This window comes from Coloeus monedula (assembly GCF_965178545.1).
Source record: "Coloeus monedula genome assembly, chromosome: 8".
Classification (NCBI taxonomy): Eukaryota; Metazoa; Chordata; class Aves; order Passeriformes; family Corvidae; genus Coloeus; species Coloeus monedula.
In genome coordinates this window covers 9,772,292-9,787,834 of record NC_138788.1, presented here as the reverse complement: position 1 = coordinate 9,787,834, position 15,543 = coordinate 9,772,292, and the positions used below count along the sequence as shown (strand labels likewise).

Genomic DNA, 15,543 nt, shown 5'->3' with positions numbered 1-15,543 from the left:
ATTCCTACTTGCTGCTTTGCTATTTGGAGCTCGCCTCTAATGATATTTATTCCTTCAAATTAGTTTTCCTTTGAATTATTTTAGCTTTGATGACTTCCTATGGCATAAACCATGTCACCTGTCAGATAATGAAACTCTGGAAAAAAGACTGGAAAACAAAGACCATCATTGTCTACAAGCTACAGCTGGGCTTGAATTTGGTACCCAGCCTTCGTATTTTTCCTCAAGTAAAGGTCTCACTAGAGATGGGGATCTGAAAGCAACCCCTGAACATCCTGAGCACAGTGTACACAGGTGTTTTATCTGTGGTACAACACTTAGAAGACAATTTCTAAAGGCTCTCCTCCTTTTAAACAATATCAGTTTTTTCCAGAATGAGGGCTGGCATTAGTATTCTACCACATTCACCTGTTATCCTTAATCTAGGCATTTCCAGTATCCAGCTAATTGCACCAATAGTGCTGCTACCTCTAGAATTAGTACAAAGGTTATTTTTAATGCTGTTGGAATCCTTTACGTGCTCTATTAATAACTGGCAAATGATAAGGAGGTTTTGTGACTGACACCTGGATAAAGTTCACTTTGGTCTGAATGAAAAAAATCACAAATGAAAAATGTCCCACTGACCTCCAAGCGTTTGATGATCTCTCGTAAAGAAAGACTGTTCTCGTTTCCTCCTATGAAGGTGGTTGTTGGCAGCTGAAAGACTTTGTCCAAATCTGATTCATGCAAACCATAAAACCCTACAACAGGTACATTATTGATTTGCAAAGTAGAACAGAAGACAAAAAGGAAACCAGCATTGTTTTTTAAACCATGGCAATCATATTTAATAAAGCAATATTAAGGAAGAAGGTACCAGATTAAAAATTGAAAGTGTGAATATTTTGAAGGTATCCATTAGTAAAATTGACTTTAATCTGGATTTTAAAGTGAATATTTTAATTAGTCATTGTTGGATTCTTTCTTAAATGCTCAGATGAAACAATTGAAATTAGAATCATCCAAGCCTTCCTTATATTTTAGCATATTAAGACATGTCATCAATTTTCCACACTTCTTGCAGCTCACTGTTTTATTTAACAACCTATTCTATCACGAGCAACAAACACAAAAAGAATCCCTTCTCACAGACAGAACCAGTTGGTTGGAAGCATATTACATTAATAGATAGAGAAAATGCACAACAGGTTCAATAAAATGCTGTACAAGCACTCTGGAGAATTTTCAAGGCGTTTCTATTCACCCTCTCTTTTTAGGAAAATTTGTTTGAAATAGCCTGTAGAGCTCTAGTTCCCAGGCAGTGACCCCTTATAAAACACATAGATTTCCACAACCCCATCATCTAAAACTTGTTTAACCACATTGACCCATCTTGATTTGGACATACCTCAACTTGTTCTGGCTGAGAATATTATTTAAGAAAATATTTAACCTAACTATTATGCAGTTTCAAGAGACAAAATATACAACAGACAAGACTGAAAGACTGGTATCAATGCAAGTTAAAGGCCTTGTATGATAGAAGTTTAACCTAGACCTGTCAAATGAAGGAAGGAAAAACAGTTTCTTATAGTTGGAAGAAGCAAATATACAACATTTATAGTACACATTACACACAGTCATTATAGAACCTTATATATACATTAAAACTACATATGTGCCTACACATGTAAAAGTATTTGAAAAATTAAAAACAGCTTCTCTGTTTTTAACTTTGAACTCTTTATCTTGTTTCCAGATAAGCTGCAGACATCCACTTTAATACTGATATGACAGCATGCACATAACTCTTAAATCAATAAAGTGCTTAAATGTTAAGTGATTTTTCTGAAGATAAAAGCAAAGCAGTAATTTAAAGATGAAATAATAACAGCACCTAAGAGTTGAAGTCAGGCCATGGGACTGCACTGCCACCACTTCTACTATACAGCTCTGTAAGTAAGTAACACGTTTTGTGTTTTAAAAATAATATATTTTAAAATGTAAATTTTGGTTTCAATAAGAATTATAATACTATATTAAAATTTCAAACCTGGAGTGGCCAAAAAAAAGCATAGGTACCACTACTTCTCCTTTTTGGCACTGTAACCTGTTTTTTCCCAGCAGGAGAGGAGAGTGACACAGGGGATAACAGGGCCTTAGTGTCATTTGAAACAAAGCAGTGCATTTATTTCTTTGCTTTTGCTGACTTTCCCTCAGACTTCAAAGGCTCCTGATGTCCTCTCATGCATAAACCAGAACACGTACAGGAGCGATTCGGGCACACACAGAACATCTGTGCTTTGTGCCACAGCACCACATATTTACTGAAGCATCACCTCGTGTTTAAAGGGATACAACCTTATTGAAATCCCAAAAGCAATTCTACAGTGTGACTCAGGCAGTAGGTGCATCTCTAACTAACTGCATTTATAGAGGCAACTCTCAGAAGAAATTTCCTACCACAAGATTTCTCAAAAAGAAACCAGAAGATGGGACAAAGGAAATGCACAGAAAAATCAAACATTAAAATACTTTCTGTCCTGCCAAAGACCTTTCGTAAGTTTCCTGCCTGGAACATTCAAGGATAGGCATTTGAGATCTTCCTCTATTTTTGCTGTGCCAAGACTGGGTTATAAATTTTGTTTTCCCTAACGAACTGAAATCTCCAGGGTTACACTCTCAAACACATCCCCCCATCTCATTCAGATGTCTGGCATATTTTTCCTATGGGCATGAGGGCTTCAGCAGATGCCTTCTGACCAGTCACAACACCCTGTACTAAACTATCTGTAGAGTTTAAAGGAATATGTACTCATGTGCTAGCAGTCACCCATGCTCCAAATTAATTATATTTGCTCAGTAAATGTCTCATGTATTTTCTAGTAGGTGTTTTTCCTTAATTAAAGCTGACAAACTTCAGAGAGAAGACCCAATCTGTGTAAGCATCTCTTTATTTAGTCTTAAGCACCCAATTCCTTTATATGATCAGAACTGTTTCTTTCCCTACACCAGAAATAGAAAACAGAGCAGCAAAGAGGCAGTAGATATGCTTACAGAAAAATTAAGCAGAATGTGTATTATTTACTTCCTGCACTGTGTTTTATGTCTTATTGAAAAAGCTTCCCTACACATCAAAGAAAAATTGATTCAGTGTCTTCATCAAGTAGAAAACCATATTTTAAACGAACCAGGTAGATTGAAGAGCAGAGAAAAATCAATCAGGTGTTTTTTTTATTCAACTAGAGAGAGGCAAAGAAATTGATCAGTGCAATTTCTCAGACACGAGCCCTTCCAACAATAAGAACAACCTTTGCAAAAGCAGACCCTGGTGCACTACACTCTTACAGCAGTAAACTGAAGATTATAATAGAAGACATAATCACCATTGGATTATATCCACAGGTAAAGAATTCTACACTTTTAATTTTTTTTCTGATAACTTCAAACAGTCTTCTTCAAGATTACAGAAGGAATAAGTATCAGACATTAGAATCCAAATTTGGTAAGAAATTTGCTTAAGTTCCTCTGTCCAGTGCTTTCTTTATTGCTTGGCCTCCCTATTGACTAGCCTTCAGATGTCCCCAGTTCAAACAAGTATGAACTGTAATGCTATAAGAGTAATTTAGATTAGCAGAATCTTGGCCCAATGTATTGATTAGTATTAATTTCTGTTGTGGTTCAAAAATAAAACATTTAGGGGGTTTGTAGAGTGTTTATAATCATCATTGATCAGATGATGAATTCACAGGAACCCCACCCATTATCTCAGAGTAGAAATTCCATTATCCTGAAATTTTAGCCTCCTTACAGATGCTCAAAAGTACTATATCATGACACCAGCAAGCAGAAAAGATAGAAACTTCCCTGAAATGTGGCAACCCTGCCTATAGAGGGGAGTTGGAACTAGGTGATCTTTAAGGTCTCTTCCAACCCAAGACTTTCCATTAATCTGTGAAATGTCCTATTAAATCACCTCAGCCCAATGATACACAAATGAGCATTGCAAATAAGAAGGCACACAGCTTACACACCAAGTTTATCAATTGTGGTAATAAGGTCAGATGGAATAAACGAATCCAAATCTGCATCCAGAATTCCAAGGGGATCTAGCTGAGCCACATGATGGCCACGGATCTGAAAAAGGAGGAAAGTAAGAGCAAAATGAAATCACACTAACAAAAGTCAGATAAATGGAAAAAGTCAGTGACATCTCTCCATAGGATATATATCAGCCATTAAGTTGAACAAGCAAACACCATTAATGTGATGACAGGGCTACATATTCCCCAAGTAGTCCCATAAGAACAAAAAACAAGCATTATATCACTGAATCCATATATACCTCACACACTACAACATAATCTTTATTATGTCTGACACACAATTTAACTGGAATTACACTGGAGTTAAAGTGAAGAAGGTTACTATAGAGTACATTTTCAGTCTCTGGGTAAAATTAAGAAATTATGATGAGCCTATAGAACCTACCCTCTGCCAATTCAGTCATTTTATATATTTGCCTGAATCCTCTCTTCTGCACCTGAAGTACATTAAAATACAGCATTGCTGACTTAAAAAAGATTGGTGCTGAAGTAGTTTATATTGGCAATGAAGGGATCACTCTTCCTAAGCTCTGCTCCACATCAGATAGCATCTGACAGCATCTACTTTCACTCATGAAATTTCAGAAATTTGATCCATGACAGAATTGATATTCAAGACACTGAAGAGCACAAATTGAGTGGGAAATTTAGCCAGCTTTCAGTGATCAGTGTGACTGGTGTTAATGCATGGCACAAGCAGCTATAAACTAGTGCATTATCATATAACATTGCTACAGAAGAAAGAACTAACTGATCCAACAGAGCCACAAATATAAAACAATTTTAATATGCCTCTTATGTGTGACTTTCACATAGCAAATTAACTCATTAAAAGCTTTGTATAGATGAATATATTACTAATTTCTCCTAATAATTTTTCTTTTTAACAACAAATTTGCACCCCTTGGGTAGAATTTCATTCACACTACTAGTATCTTAATTGTCCCTGAAAAAAACCTAGAAATTATAAAGTGCAGTATTAACAGTGAAGTGCATCACACAGTAATAGAATATGATTAGAGTGTGGTTCATCAAGAAGGGACCTGTAAAAACACTGTTCAATTATTGTATATTTGCAGGAGAGTTTATAACAAAATGGTTTCCAGTCATAAGAAACCAGAAACACAGCATCTTTTTTGGAACTGCCAGCCCTGTAAACTCAGCCTGATTTCTGTGATTCTTTGCATCTCATGAATCATCAGTAATGAAACTCTGACAGGCCAAATGATGCCCACAGCAACATCTGTGCCATCTGACTGTTTACAGCAGCACTAAGTTTATCTGACTGGAACAAAGCAAACAATTCTGTCTCAAACATAATCAACAGGAAAGAATTCACCTCCCTAAGTTACATCTGCTCTTCAGTATTAACAGGAAGAGGAAGAAGATCAGCAAGAATGCCAAAACCCAGAATGGCAGATCAGTCAATGCTTATTATTCCAGGAGCAGTTTGGTCTTTAACTAAAAGACATATTTTCCTCAATATCAAGCTATTTTTCAATTCTATTACTTTCACTGAATACAGAAAACAGTAACATCTGCAGAAGTCAGAGATCAACCTTTTGAAAACACATACATAAAAAATTTTCATCAATTTCCATAACTTTGATTAAATGCAAGTACAGACTGCCAGAAACTAGACCTTGATTCCTCTGGCCTCGCTTTTGCTAAGCACACAGAACTCACTGAAAATCCTTCTTTCAGTGTGCCCAGGGCTCTCTGTTAGAACAAGCAATAGATTAACTGCCTTCTCAGAAGACCAGCTCAACAGACCACAAAGCAGTTTACCACAAAAACCATAAAACACTGACAGGTTTGAGAAATGAAAATTCTGTATCCTTCTCCATTTCATTTCATTATCAGGCAAAGGAAGGTCACAAATTACCATAGCACTTCAACACTGGATTTAGAGGGTACTAAATACCTTTTAAAAAGCAGATAGTTGCCTTAGGCAATCCTCTGTGACTGTTTGTTGCAGACACATGGGTGCCTGCCATTTATACAGACATTTCTGTTCCATCACTTGACAAATACAGGGAGCAAAATGGCAACCCCTGAACCATTTTCAAGTAAATTGTCTTAAAGCAGCCTAACATTCTCCAATTTTCTCTAATACTTCACCAAATTTTTACTGCAAAAGTGGTTATTTTCTACATATCTATTTCTAAGCAAATTTCACATATTCTTTATATTCCCAAACATTTTCACTCTTTTACAACAGCCCTCCAACTCAATGGTAACAATGCGATGTGTACAAAAGAAAAAGGTCTTTTAAGAAGTTCCTCTTCTATTTGTCTCATGACACCAAACAGAATTTAAAATACTTAGGGCAAGGAGGAACAGATCTGCTCAAACCAAACCGTAGGAAACTAAGTTACTCATTTAAAAAACACTTGTGGAATATTTGTTAAATACAGATCTAGTTTTATGGGTTGGTTATTTTGGGGGGGGGGGGGGGGGGGGTGTTCCATCATTTTTAAGCTTTTTATTGAAATTAAGATACTAGATACAAGTCTAAAAAAAAAATTTCAACTTGTTTTTCATTTGGAAAACATCTAACAAAACCCACTGTCCTATTTCCAAATTACTACTTCTTTTAGAGGAAAAATAATGAAATTAAGACTTAATTTCTTAGTTTAATAAAAGGGTTAAAAAATCAGAGTGTGAAACAAAGTCAATTTGGATGAACAGCTCTCTAAAAGAAATCCATCAAAGCTAACCCAAACTCAGTACTGTCAGCCTCCCAAAATTCAGTTTCTGGTTAATTCATCATTTCTCCTCTCTCTTTTTTTTCCTATAATCCTGCTCAAATCAGGAATCTCAAAATTCACTTTAGATGTATGAGAAGGCAAGTACATTTTGTTCTTTCCTAAAGAAAGACTGTAACATTTAGAACTGTAATACAAACATTCCCAGAAGTGAAGGTAGACTTTCACAAACCACTATTTCCACAAAAGTCCTTCCAGGCTAAGTCAGATGACCAACATCAGGTCTGTGGGTAGTGTGAATTATGAGTGTGCTAAACCAAGGGATCACCCCAGTCTGAATGCAACACTTCCATGTTTAGACACTGTGCTGGAAAGGAAAAGCTGTCTAGTTCAAGGCATTTTGGATTAGATGCAAGACAATAGTTAAGACAAGAAACCAAACGTGAACACAAAAAGGAAGAAGGTTGTTTGTAAAGGAGAGGCCTTCTTACACCCACCCCAGAGTACACTTACTTGGTATGCTCTTATCAATGACTGCACAGCAAGGTGGTCCTCAACAACCTTTTCAGCTTTCCCCGGTGTTGGGGCCAGGCCGTGGCTCTGCAGAAATGATGCCTTTCCTTCCAGCTGAGCTGGTAGATGGGGATCACGCGTTTGGCCAGCGTTAGCACTTCGGAAAAACACATCCCAGGACTAGACACGTGTACAGAGGAGAAAAATTTAGTACCCCAAATGAAAGTCTAAACCAAAGCAGCTCTTTCAAGCTGCAAATAGAACCTCACTGGATTACAGTGCCTTAAAACACCACTAATAGACAGCAAAAAAAAGAGCACTGATATGTCCCAATCTCGGTAGCAACTTTGTGTTTATTTACACAGAACACTTTTCCTCTCACTTCTTACACTGAGCTTGCTCAGCAGAAAACCCTCCAGCACACAGGACTGTAAAGCATCTTCATACATTATCCATTCACACAGCTCTTTTTAATTGTGCTGTTCAGGCAGCCAAGAATGGCTATGATATTATCTTGCTGGTAAAGAGCTACCAAGCCTATAGAACAGAGAACCTTAATAAACTAAATGAATCCATTCCTTTAATGATACTTATAGAATTTATGGTACTTCAAGACACTCACTGATTACGCTAAATCAGAATCAGTCCTTAAGAGCTTTTCTTGAAGAAACTTTAAAAGCAATTAAAGGTTTTTTTGAGAGAGACTTTGATTCTAAAATCCTTTCCTCACCATCACCTTACTATGAAAGAAATGATGGGCCTGGTTTCAAGTGCAAGTCATAATTTTATAAAAGTACTTATCTCAGAAACTGAATCACAACAAACAAAAGTTTATTTTATTTCCTTCTGTGCTTTTACACAAGCTACTTCACTCACAAATGCCCAAATGTTGTTTTCCTGAACTGTTTCCATTCTGATGAGGTGGTCACTGTGCCAGGTTACAATGGTTTTAGATATATGAATGCTAACAGAGAGCAGCAGAATGGGTTAAAACATCTGAGACACTTAGACTCAACAAAGAAATGTAGATTTACACAGAAATCTGTGTAAAACACTTCTCTCCGTTGGCTAATTTCAGAAAACAAAAAGTAAGCTATTTAAAAACTTTCATATTTTTGTGACTGGAATAGAAGAACTGAAAGAGATAAATTTCTGTGAGGCTGCAAGTGCAGATTTCAATTACATTTCAAAGAACCAAGTGCCAGAAAAGAGAAAAAGTAGTCCAAAGCAACTCTTTTAAAAAGATTACTTAATATATGCATTACAGAACTCACCAAACAATCAAAATAATGTAATACAAACATGGCATGACAGAAAAATATGTACAAAATCCTGTTTTCATTAACAAAATGTCTTCATACTGAAATTTCTAAAAGCTTTAAGGTGTTCAGAAACACCATGAGAGGGGCAGCATAAAGGAGTTAACATCACCCAACCTTCCAAGTTCAAGTTGTGGAAGTGGGGGGATTCACTGAACCTGTGGGTGGGAACCTCATCGTTAGCGTGAGGACATTGCCCAAGAAACATTGCTTCAATGCACCCCTCTTACTTCTTTATTCATACAAAGCTGCATCGAACCAAATACAGTAAACTTAATTTATCACCCTGCTCTTACACAAGCTTATCTAAACATAGCCTGACTTTTATATGCCCTGACAAATTAAGGCAGACAGATCATGTGTGGTGGCCAGTTCCAGACCCACTATGAAGAATTCATTCCTCCTCCCTTCTCTTATTCATGCCCATTTCCTATATTATTCTTACCTTGACATCTTGGCAGCCACACAGATTAGAAGCCTGAATTTACATCCTCTAAGTGGTCTACAAGAGCCTACTAGTGTGACTGTATTTCAGCTGGGATTCCCTCTATACACCTTTCTTGCTCTGTTCTAAGAATGGTATTGTTATTCCATGCCTACACAGCACCCAGCTTGAGTGTCTGCAGACCCCTGACAGTGAAAAACAATCATAATCCCTTTTTTAACTACTAAAGTTACTTAGACTGGAGAAATTATTTGGGCAATACTCAGCTATTAATTGTCTTTAAACATTAAATTGTCTTTAAACATTAAATTAGGAAACTCCAAACCCACATTTGGATCCATGACATCTCTCACATTCGAAGTTTTAATAAAGAATTTGCTTTGTTTAAGGTTTCTTCCTTACTTTTTCCAATGTCATGATACACAAACAATGATGATAATAACTATCCCTTTGTTGAGTAAGATTTTGCCATTTAAATGTAAAAGTTATCACAGCACAGTCCCACAAACAACTGAATGTGTTTTTAGACAAGTGCTCTGTTGACAGAGTTGTTAACAAAATGCAAACAGACTCACCCAGCCAGTGATCTGTTTAAGGAGAATCAGTATACGGCTCTTTCTTCATGCAAACTCACAAATATAAAGAAAATGTTTCCATCTGAAGATGCAGCCAGCTGAGACAAAATGGACCCACAGTATTTTTTCCTATCACATTTTTGAACTTATTGATTTGTTGGACAGGCTTGACATTTAATCAGAGGGGAGGGAAAATACATCATTTGGCTACAGAAAATTAGTTTTTACTAGATACACATCCATCAAAGCCTTTACAAATTTCTATAGTGTCTTTCAAGATTGATACCAGATTATAGTCTTCAAGTTCTGTGTATCAATGTCAGTCTTTGGCAACAGCATTTGCCATGTGACTGAACAGAGAGAAGACCAGCTTGGTCTCACAGCAAACCTGAAGCTTCTCAACTGAATTAGTGAAGTTCTTCAAGAAGATGGTAGAGGAGATTTATAAAACAAAAAATACATTCACCAAAAAATATTACTACAGTGATAGATGATACATTTTTTATTCCTTCTGCCAGCAATTCTATATTGCAATTAAGCATTATTTTCTCAAGTAATATAACACAATTCAAGTGATTCAGTGGCAACATTTTACTGCCATATAGTAAACAGTGTTGCAAATAGAATAACAAGTAAAATATGCTTTATCTTGATGGTTTGAGGGGGTTTTTTTAGTACCATCACAATATTCATCAACTGCACTGAGGACAGTAAAGCCTTAGAAGACACACACTGAGCACCACTATATCATTTAAAAAAGAAAATGAATAAAATTAAGTCAAAGAAAAACAAACCCCCCCACTTTTCCCTAGTCCATAAGCCAAGGAGGTGATTACATGCTCACAGCAGAGTGGCTGCATACAGGATAACATGGCAGGCATTATGTACTCCATAGCCAACCATGCAGTTTTGTAATTAATCTTGTGATAGTAATAACTGAGCCTTGTCAAGCTTCTCTCTTATGATCTATGGCCCTGACACCAAGCTTCAAGGAGAAATAATGATGCCTTTTTCAGAGACCACATCATTTTATTCTGATTGTTGTTTTGGCTACTCTGACAATAGGAAATTCAAAGACAAGGAAAAGCAGGAAATCATTAGAAATGGATTTGTATGAAGAATAAAATCTCTTTTATATATATATATATATATATATATAGACATGCATATTCCTTGATATGCATAGAAAGGAGAAATTCTTAGAAACACTGAATATGCTCATTGCAATGTGACAGCCATATTTTATAGTTGTAAATAAGCATATGTGGGAAGATGTGCAGTCAAATCTTCTGAGAGGGAAATCAGTTCAGGAGCCCTGATTAATTGGATTTTCTAAGTACAAGTGAATAGAATAGGATTTTAAAGTCCAGGAAAAATCAAGCTTTTCCATCTAATCAATGAGGAGGCACAACCCCTCTGAAAAGGGACTATTTAAGAAGAAGAAACATGAGGAGAAATAGGATATAAAAAGGAAAATTAGGAAAGAGAATGCAGTATGTCAAAAAAGCACAAGCTGGTTCTCTAAACCATACTGGACATACTGAATAAAACAATGAAATATGAGTGGCCTGCAAAGAACCAAATTATTAACAATACCATAATCAACACCACGTGGTGTCTGACTTTTTTTCCAACGCTTCCACTCCTTTCCATACCAAAATGACAAGTGCACAACTTCACAGTCAAAATCACAGCATAAATTTTTCTGTATTTTTAAGAAAACAGGATTTCAACCCTTAACATTTTAAACTTGTTTCATGAAAGCTCAAATTGAACAATTTCTGTCAACAAAAATCTTGGGAAGGTATTTGTAGCTTTCAGCCAATGAAATGAGATGGTTTTCAAGAAACCAAAAATCAGTTTTGTTGATGAAACAAAGTAAAATTAATTGGCATTCTTCTGTCTCCCCCCATCCCCGCCTTCTCTTCATAGGCTGTGAAAAACCTAGTAATTTAGGCAAGAATAGCTGTAATCCATTCTTTCTATCCATCATATTCTTTTAAGCCTCATAAATCAGGAACACAGTGAATTTACTTCAGTTTGTTACTGTTGCAAGTTTATTAAACACAGTTAACCTAGAAAAGAATTCACACAATTTTATAATCGTGCTGGTTTTGGCTGGGGTAGTTAATTTACTGCACAGTAGCTGGTTTGGATTTGGAAATGGGGTTAGCAATATAGAGACGTTTTTGTTATTGCTGAGCAGAACTTACAGTGTCAAGGCCTTTCTGCCCCTCACCCAACCAGTGAGGAGGCTGGGGGTGCACAAGGAATTGGGAGGGACACAGGCAGGACAGCTGACCCCAGCTGACCAAAAGGATATTCCAGACCATATCATGCTCAGCATGGGGAAAGAAGAAGGAAGGGGGGGACATTCAGAGTGATGGAGTTTGTCTTCCCAAGTCATCATTACGTGTGATGGAGCCCTGCTGTCCTGGGGATGGCTGAACACCTGCCTGCTCATGGGAATCAGTGAATGAATTTCTTGTTTTGTTTTGCTTTGCTTGTTCATGCAGCTTTTGCTTTCCCTTTTAAACTACCTTTATCTCCATCCGAAAGTTTTCTCACTTCTACTTTTCACCATTCACACGTGTGTGTGAGAGAGAGCGCACATGCAGCTGCGTGGTTGCCAGATGAGGTTAAACCACGACAAAAATGCATCTTGAATCACCTGGGATCCACTCCCTAGGCCACACCCTACATTCCTCTGTCAACTCACTTGTGATGATTTACTGGTTGCTGTTCAACCCACAAGCTGCATCACCCCACCAGGATCCAGGATCAGACTGCGCCTGAACCCCCAGATGAATTGGATGGCCTTTCGGCAGGATTTTTAGCACTTCCGCCTACCCCGAGCACCAATCCTTAGCAGCCGCCGCTGCAGGTCCCAGCCGCCGTGGTTCAGCACCCTGGCCAGCTCCGGGCGGCGCCGGGCCCCGCGCTCCCCTGCCCGCACCGCGGGGAACTGCCCACCCACAGACGTGCTTGCAGGGCTCCCCAGCAGCAAAATGCACCCCACTGCAAAGGGGATGAACCAGGAATTTCATTCATCTGAAAGGAAAGAAGTTCGCCAGAAGCCAATGTAATGTAAATACAATAGAAGATGTCACCTTGATGTCACTACGCACACTCCTTATGCATGAGTTCATCCCTTCAGTGTCGCCAGTATAAAAGGGTTGATATCGATCTCCAGCCTTGACACATCATGAGGGCTTTGCAGAAATTAATTCAGTGCACCCTCACAATGTGCTACCCCACCCCACCCTGGTGGAGCTCAGCTGGCAGCTACAGGACAAGGGCTCAAAGTCAGATGAGAGAGCCACTGCTGGAGAAGGTTTCTCCATCCCAAGTTCAGGTGTAACATAAAAGACCTAGGATCTATCTGCTATGTGAACAACAGTCAGTCTTCAGAGCTGTCACTGTATATGTCAACTTTCAACAAGACTAAGTTCATACACAACATCCAAAAAAAAAAAAAAAACCAGCTACAAAACCACCCTTTCTGGTTTCTCCCCTCAGCACACAGTGACTTCCTCACACTCTAGACAGATTATGAGACTTAGAACAACAACTTCTAAGTGACATTTTGATATACGTGCCTCGAGAATAAGGGAACAGAGGACCAGTCTGGTAAACATTTTGGGCACAATTCACATTACTTCCTAGGAAATTATTTGTCTGTCTTAGAATGGATCAGACTTCTCATCAACTTCTTAAGTTACTGTACATGTATCACCATAACAGAGCCCTCCTTGTCAGCAGAAAGCTTGTTAAAAAATAAGCCTATGTATTTTGTCCACAAGAAAGGATTTGGGTAATAGAGTTTTTAGAAAAGCAAGCAAATGTATATTGCCTGGAGAGAGAAGGAGAGACACAAAACAAAATACTTTTCAAGATACTTAAGAAGAATTTTCTGATAATTTCAGATTCAGTTTTAAGGTTACAAATTCCACAGTTTAATCTAAAGAGAAGAACATTCATCTTCTTCAGACAGTTTAGAAGTACCAACATCAACACGTATTATTTAAATATAACATATTCTCCAATACAGCCTTATTATAAACCAAAAAATTAAATATATTTCATTCTTCGGTCTTCTTCTGGATGCAATTAATTACTGAACTGACTGCTTGACCAGCATTTTCATGGAGGAATAAAGTTCCAGAGCAGCTTTCTATTTCTGGTCTGGACTTATTCTTTCCGCTCTGCTCACCATGTCTGTGCCTCCTCTGTACTTTTACAGTTGCAGTATCACATCTTACAGCAATCAATAGGTGGGAAATTAATTTCATGTTTTTCATTTCACACAAGACCTTGTCCTGAACTTCTTATTAAAAAAGCAAGTTAAAAAGTAAAAGAAACCTATTCCACTCTTAACCCAGTATTACAGTCAAGTTTTAGACTTACCTTATGTACACTTCTAGGGTTTTCAAGCCATGCATAGTACATTTCCTCCACATAATTGGAATTACTCCCACTCAGGAATGGCTCTGAGGTTCCTGATGAAACATACCGTTGGCCATGTAAAAATGCCCTTCTGGCTATATCCTGCTTTTCCAGAAGTTTAAAGCCATGCCTCCTCAGCGTAGCTGCAAACAACTTCAGATGACTCATGTTTGTTTATTAGGCAGACAATCCAAGTCTATTAATAAAATAAAACCAAAATTAATCAGAAAAATAGCCAATGAATTGCAGATGCATTTCAGCCTCACAGAAAAACTGATGTTTCTGGCTACAGTGCTCTAGTACAGAGCTCAGGCCTAGGCATGAAGTTCCCTTCAGAGTTACAGTCACAGCAGTGGAGTAGCTGCTGATGGCCTTCCCCACATCAGTCAGTTCCTCTCACAGCTTCTGTAACTGCTGTCACCACCCTGCTCCCTGAAGCAATCACCATTTGTACCGCCAGCCCCTAAGCCCAGCTCCCTGGAACAAATGGGTTTGCTAATCATTGACCTCTCTGGAGCTCCTGGTAATCCTCTGCTGTCTCTCTGTTTAGAAAGCTGTGGCCTTTTACCCAGTCAGACTGGGGTGGGGTCAGCAAACAGTGTCAGCCACAGGTGCTGTGGATAACAAAAAGCAGCTACCTGCAATTTCTGCCACGAGTAATGGAGCTGACTAAACAATGAGAAGTGTTAGTTAAGTGTTCATATTGACATTAGCCTTCAACCAAACAGTGAAACACTGGGAAAAGGCTTGCTCTAATTTGTTTTCCTAACTAGCAACATTTATCTTGTGTTTCCAATGATCTCTTACGAGCTTTGTAACAAGGACAGCAGATTCCCTGCAATTTTGAATTGAGAAATTCAATTTTCCAATTCAGTTTTCCACAATGGGAAGAACAATAAGGGTTGAATCTTCTGAATGCTGAACACCATCAGCTCCAGTGCTAGCAAAGGAAAGCAGAGCTTACCTTCAAAATAAAAAAGAACAAATGCACCTTACAATTAGTCCTGAAATAATATAATCTTAATGCTGAAGTTGCTAAAACTGCAAAGAAAGAGGAATAATGTGAAAAGAAATTATTAGTTTCGTTTTCACTTTAAAAGTATTTAGAATGCTACAATAACATGAAGGATGAGGTATTAATTTAGAAAAAGTAAAATTCATATTTAACTCCCAGGTGTATCTCTTTTGTTTAGCTGTCCATCTAGAGAAATAATTTATTTGATCCAAGGTAAAACTCAACGTTTTTTGCTGCTTGGTGTGACTGAACAATTGCTAAAAACAAAAGTACTGAGCTGCCAAATCAACTTTTAATTATTTTTAAAAACAACACTGTCATTTTGAGTCATAAAACAAATTTTAATGTTACCTATTACATGTTAAGATTTCTTTATTTCTAATTCAAAAATAGATACCATAAAAAATGTCATGAACATTTTCTGTATATAATTC

At 37.5% G+C, this 15,543-nt stretch overlaps 1 protein-coding gene across 3 annotated transcripts in view; it reads right to left on the bottom strand.

The window, feature by feature from the left end:
• The window catches only part of OGDHL (oxoglutarate dehydrogenase L), a gene marked incomplete at both ends in the record, with an annotated part of 43,658 nt that extends 29,396 nt beyond the window's left edge, over positions 1–14,262 (bottom strand). Inside the window, 4 exons of one of the 3 annotated variants that reach the window (XM_082285660.1) lie at positions 628–794; positions 4,017–4,119; positions 7,310–7,489; positions 14,056–14,262. In XM_082285660.1, the coding sequence (XP_082141786.1) occupies positions 628–794; positions 4,017–4,119; positions 7,310–7,489; positions 14,056–14,262 (657 nt within the window). The remainder of the gene's footprint in view (positions 1–627; positions 795–4,016; positions 4,120–7,309; positions 7,490–14,055) is intronic. The other 2 variants (XM_082285661.1, XM_082285662.1) reach the window with 2 other exon arrangements.
• Positions 14,263–15,543: the final 1,281 nt, after the last annotated feature.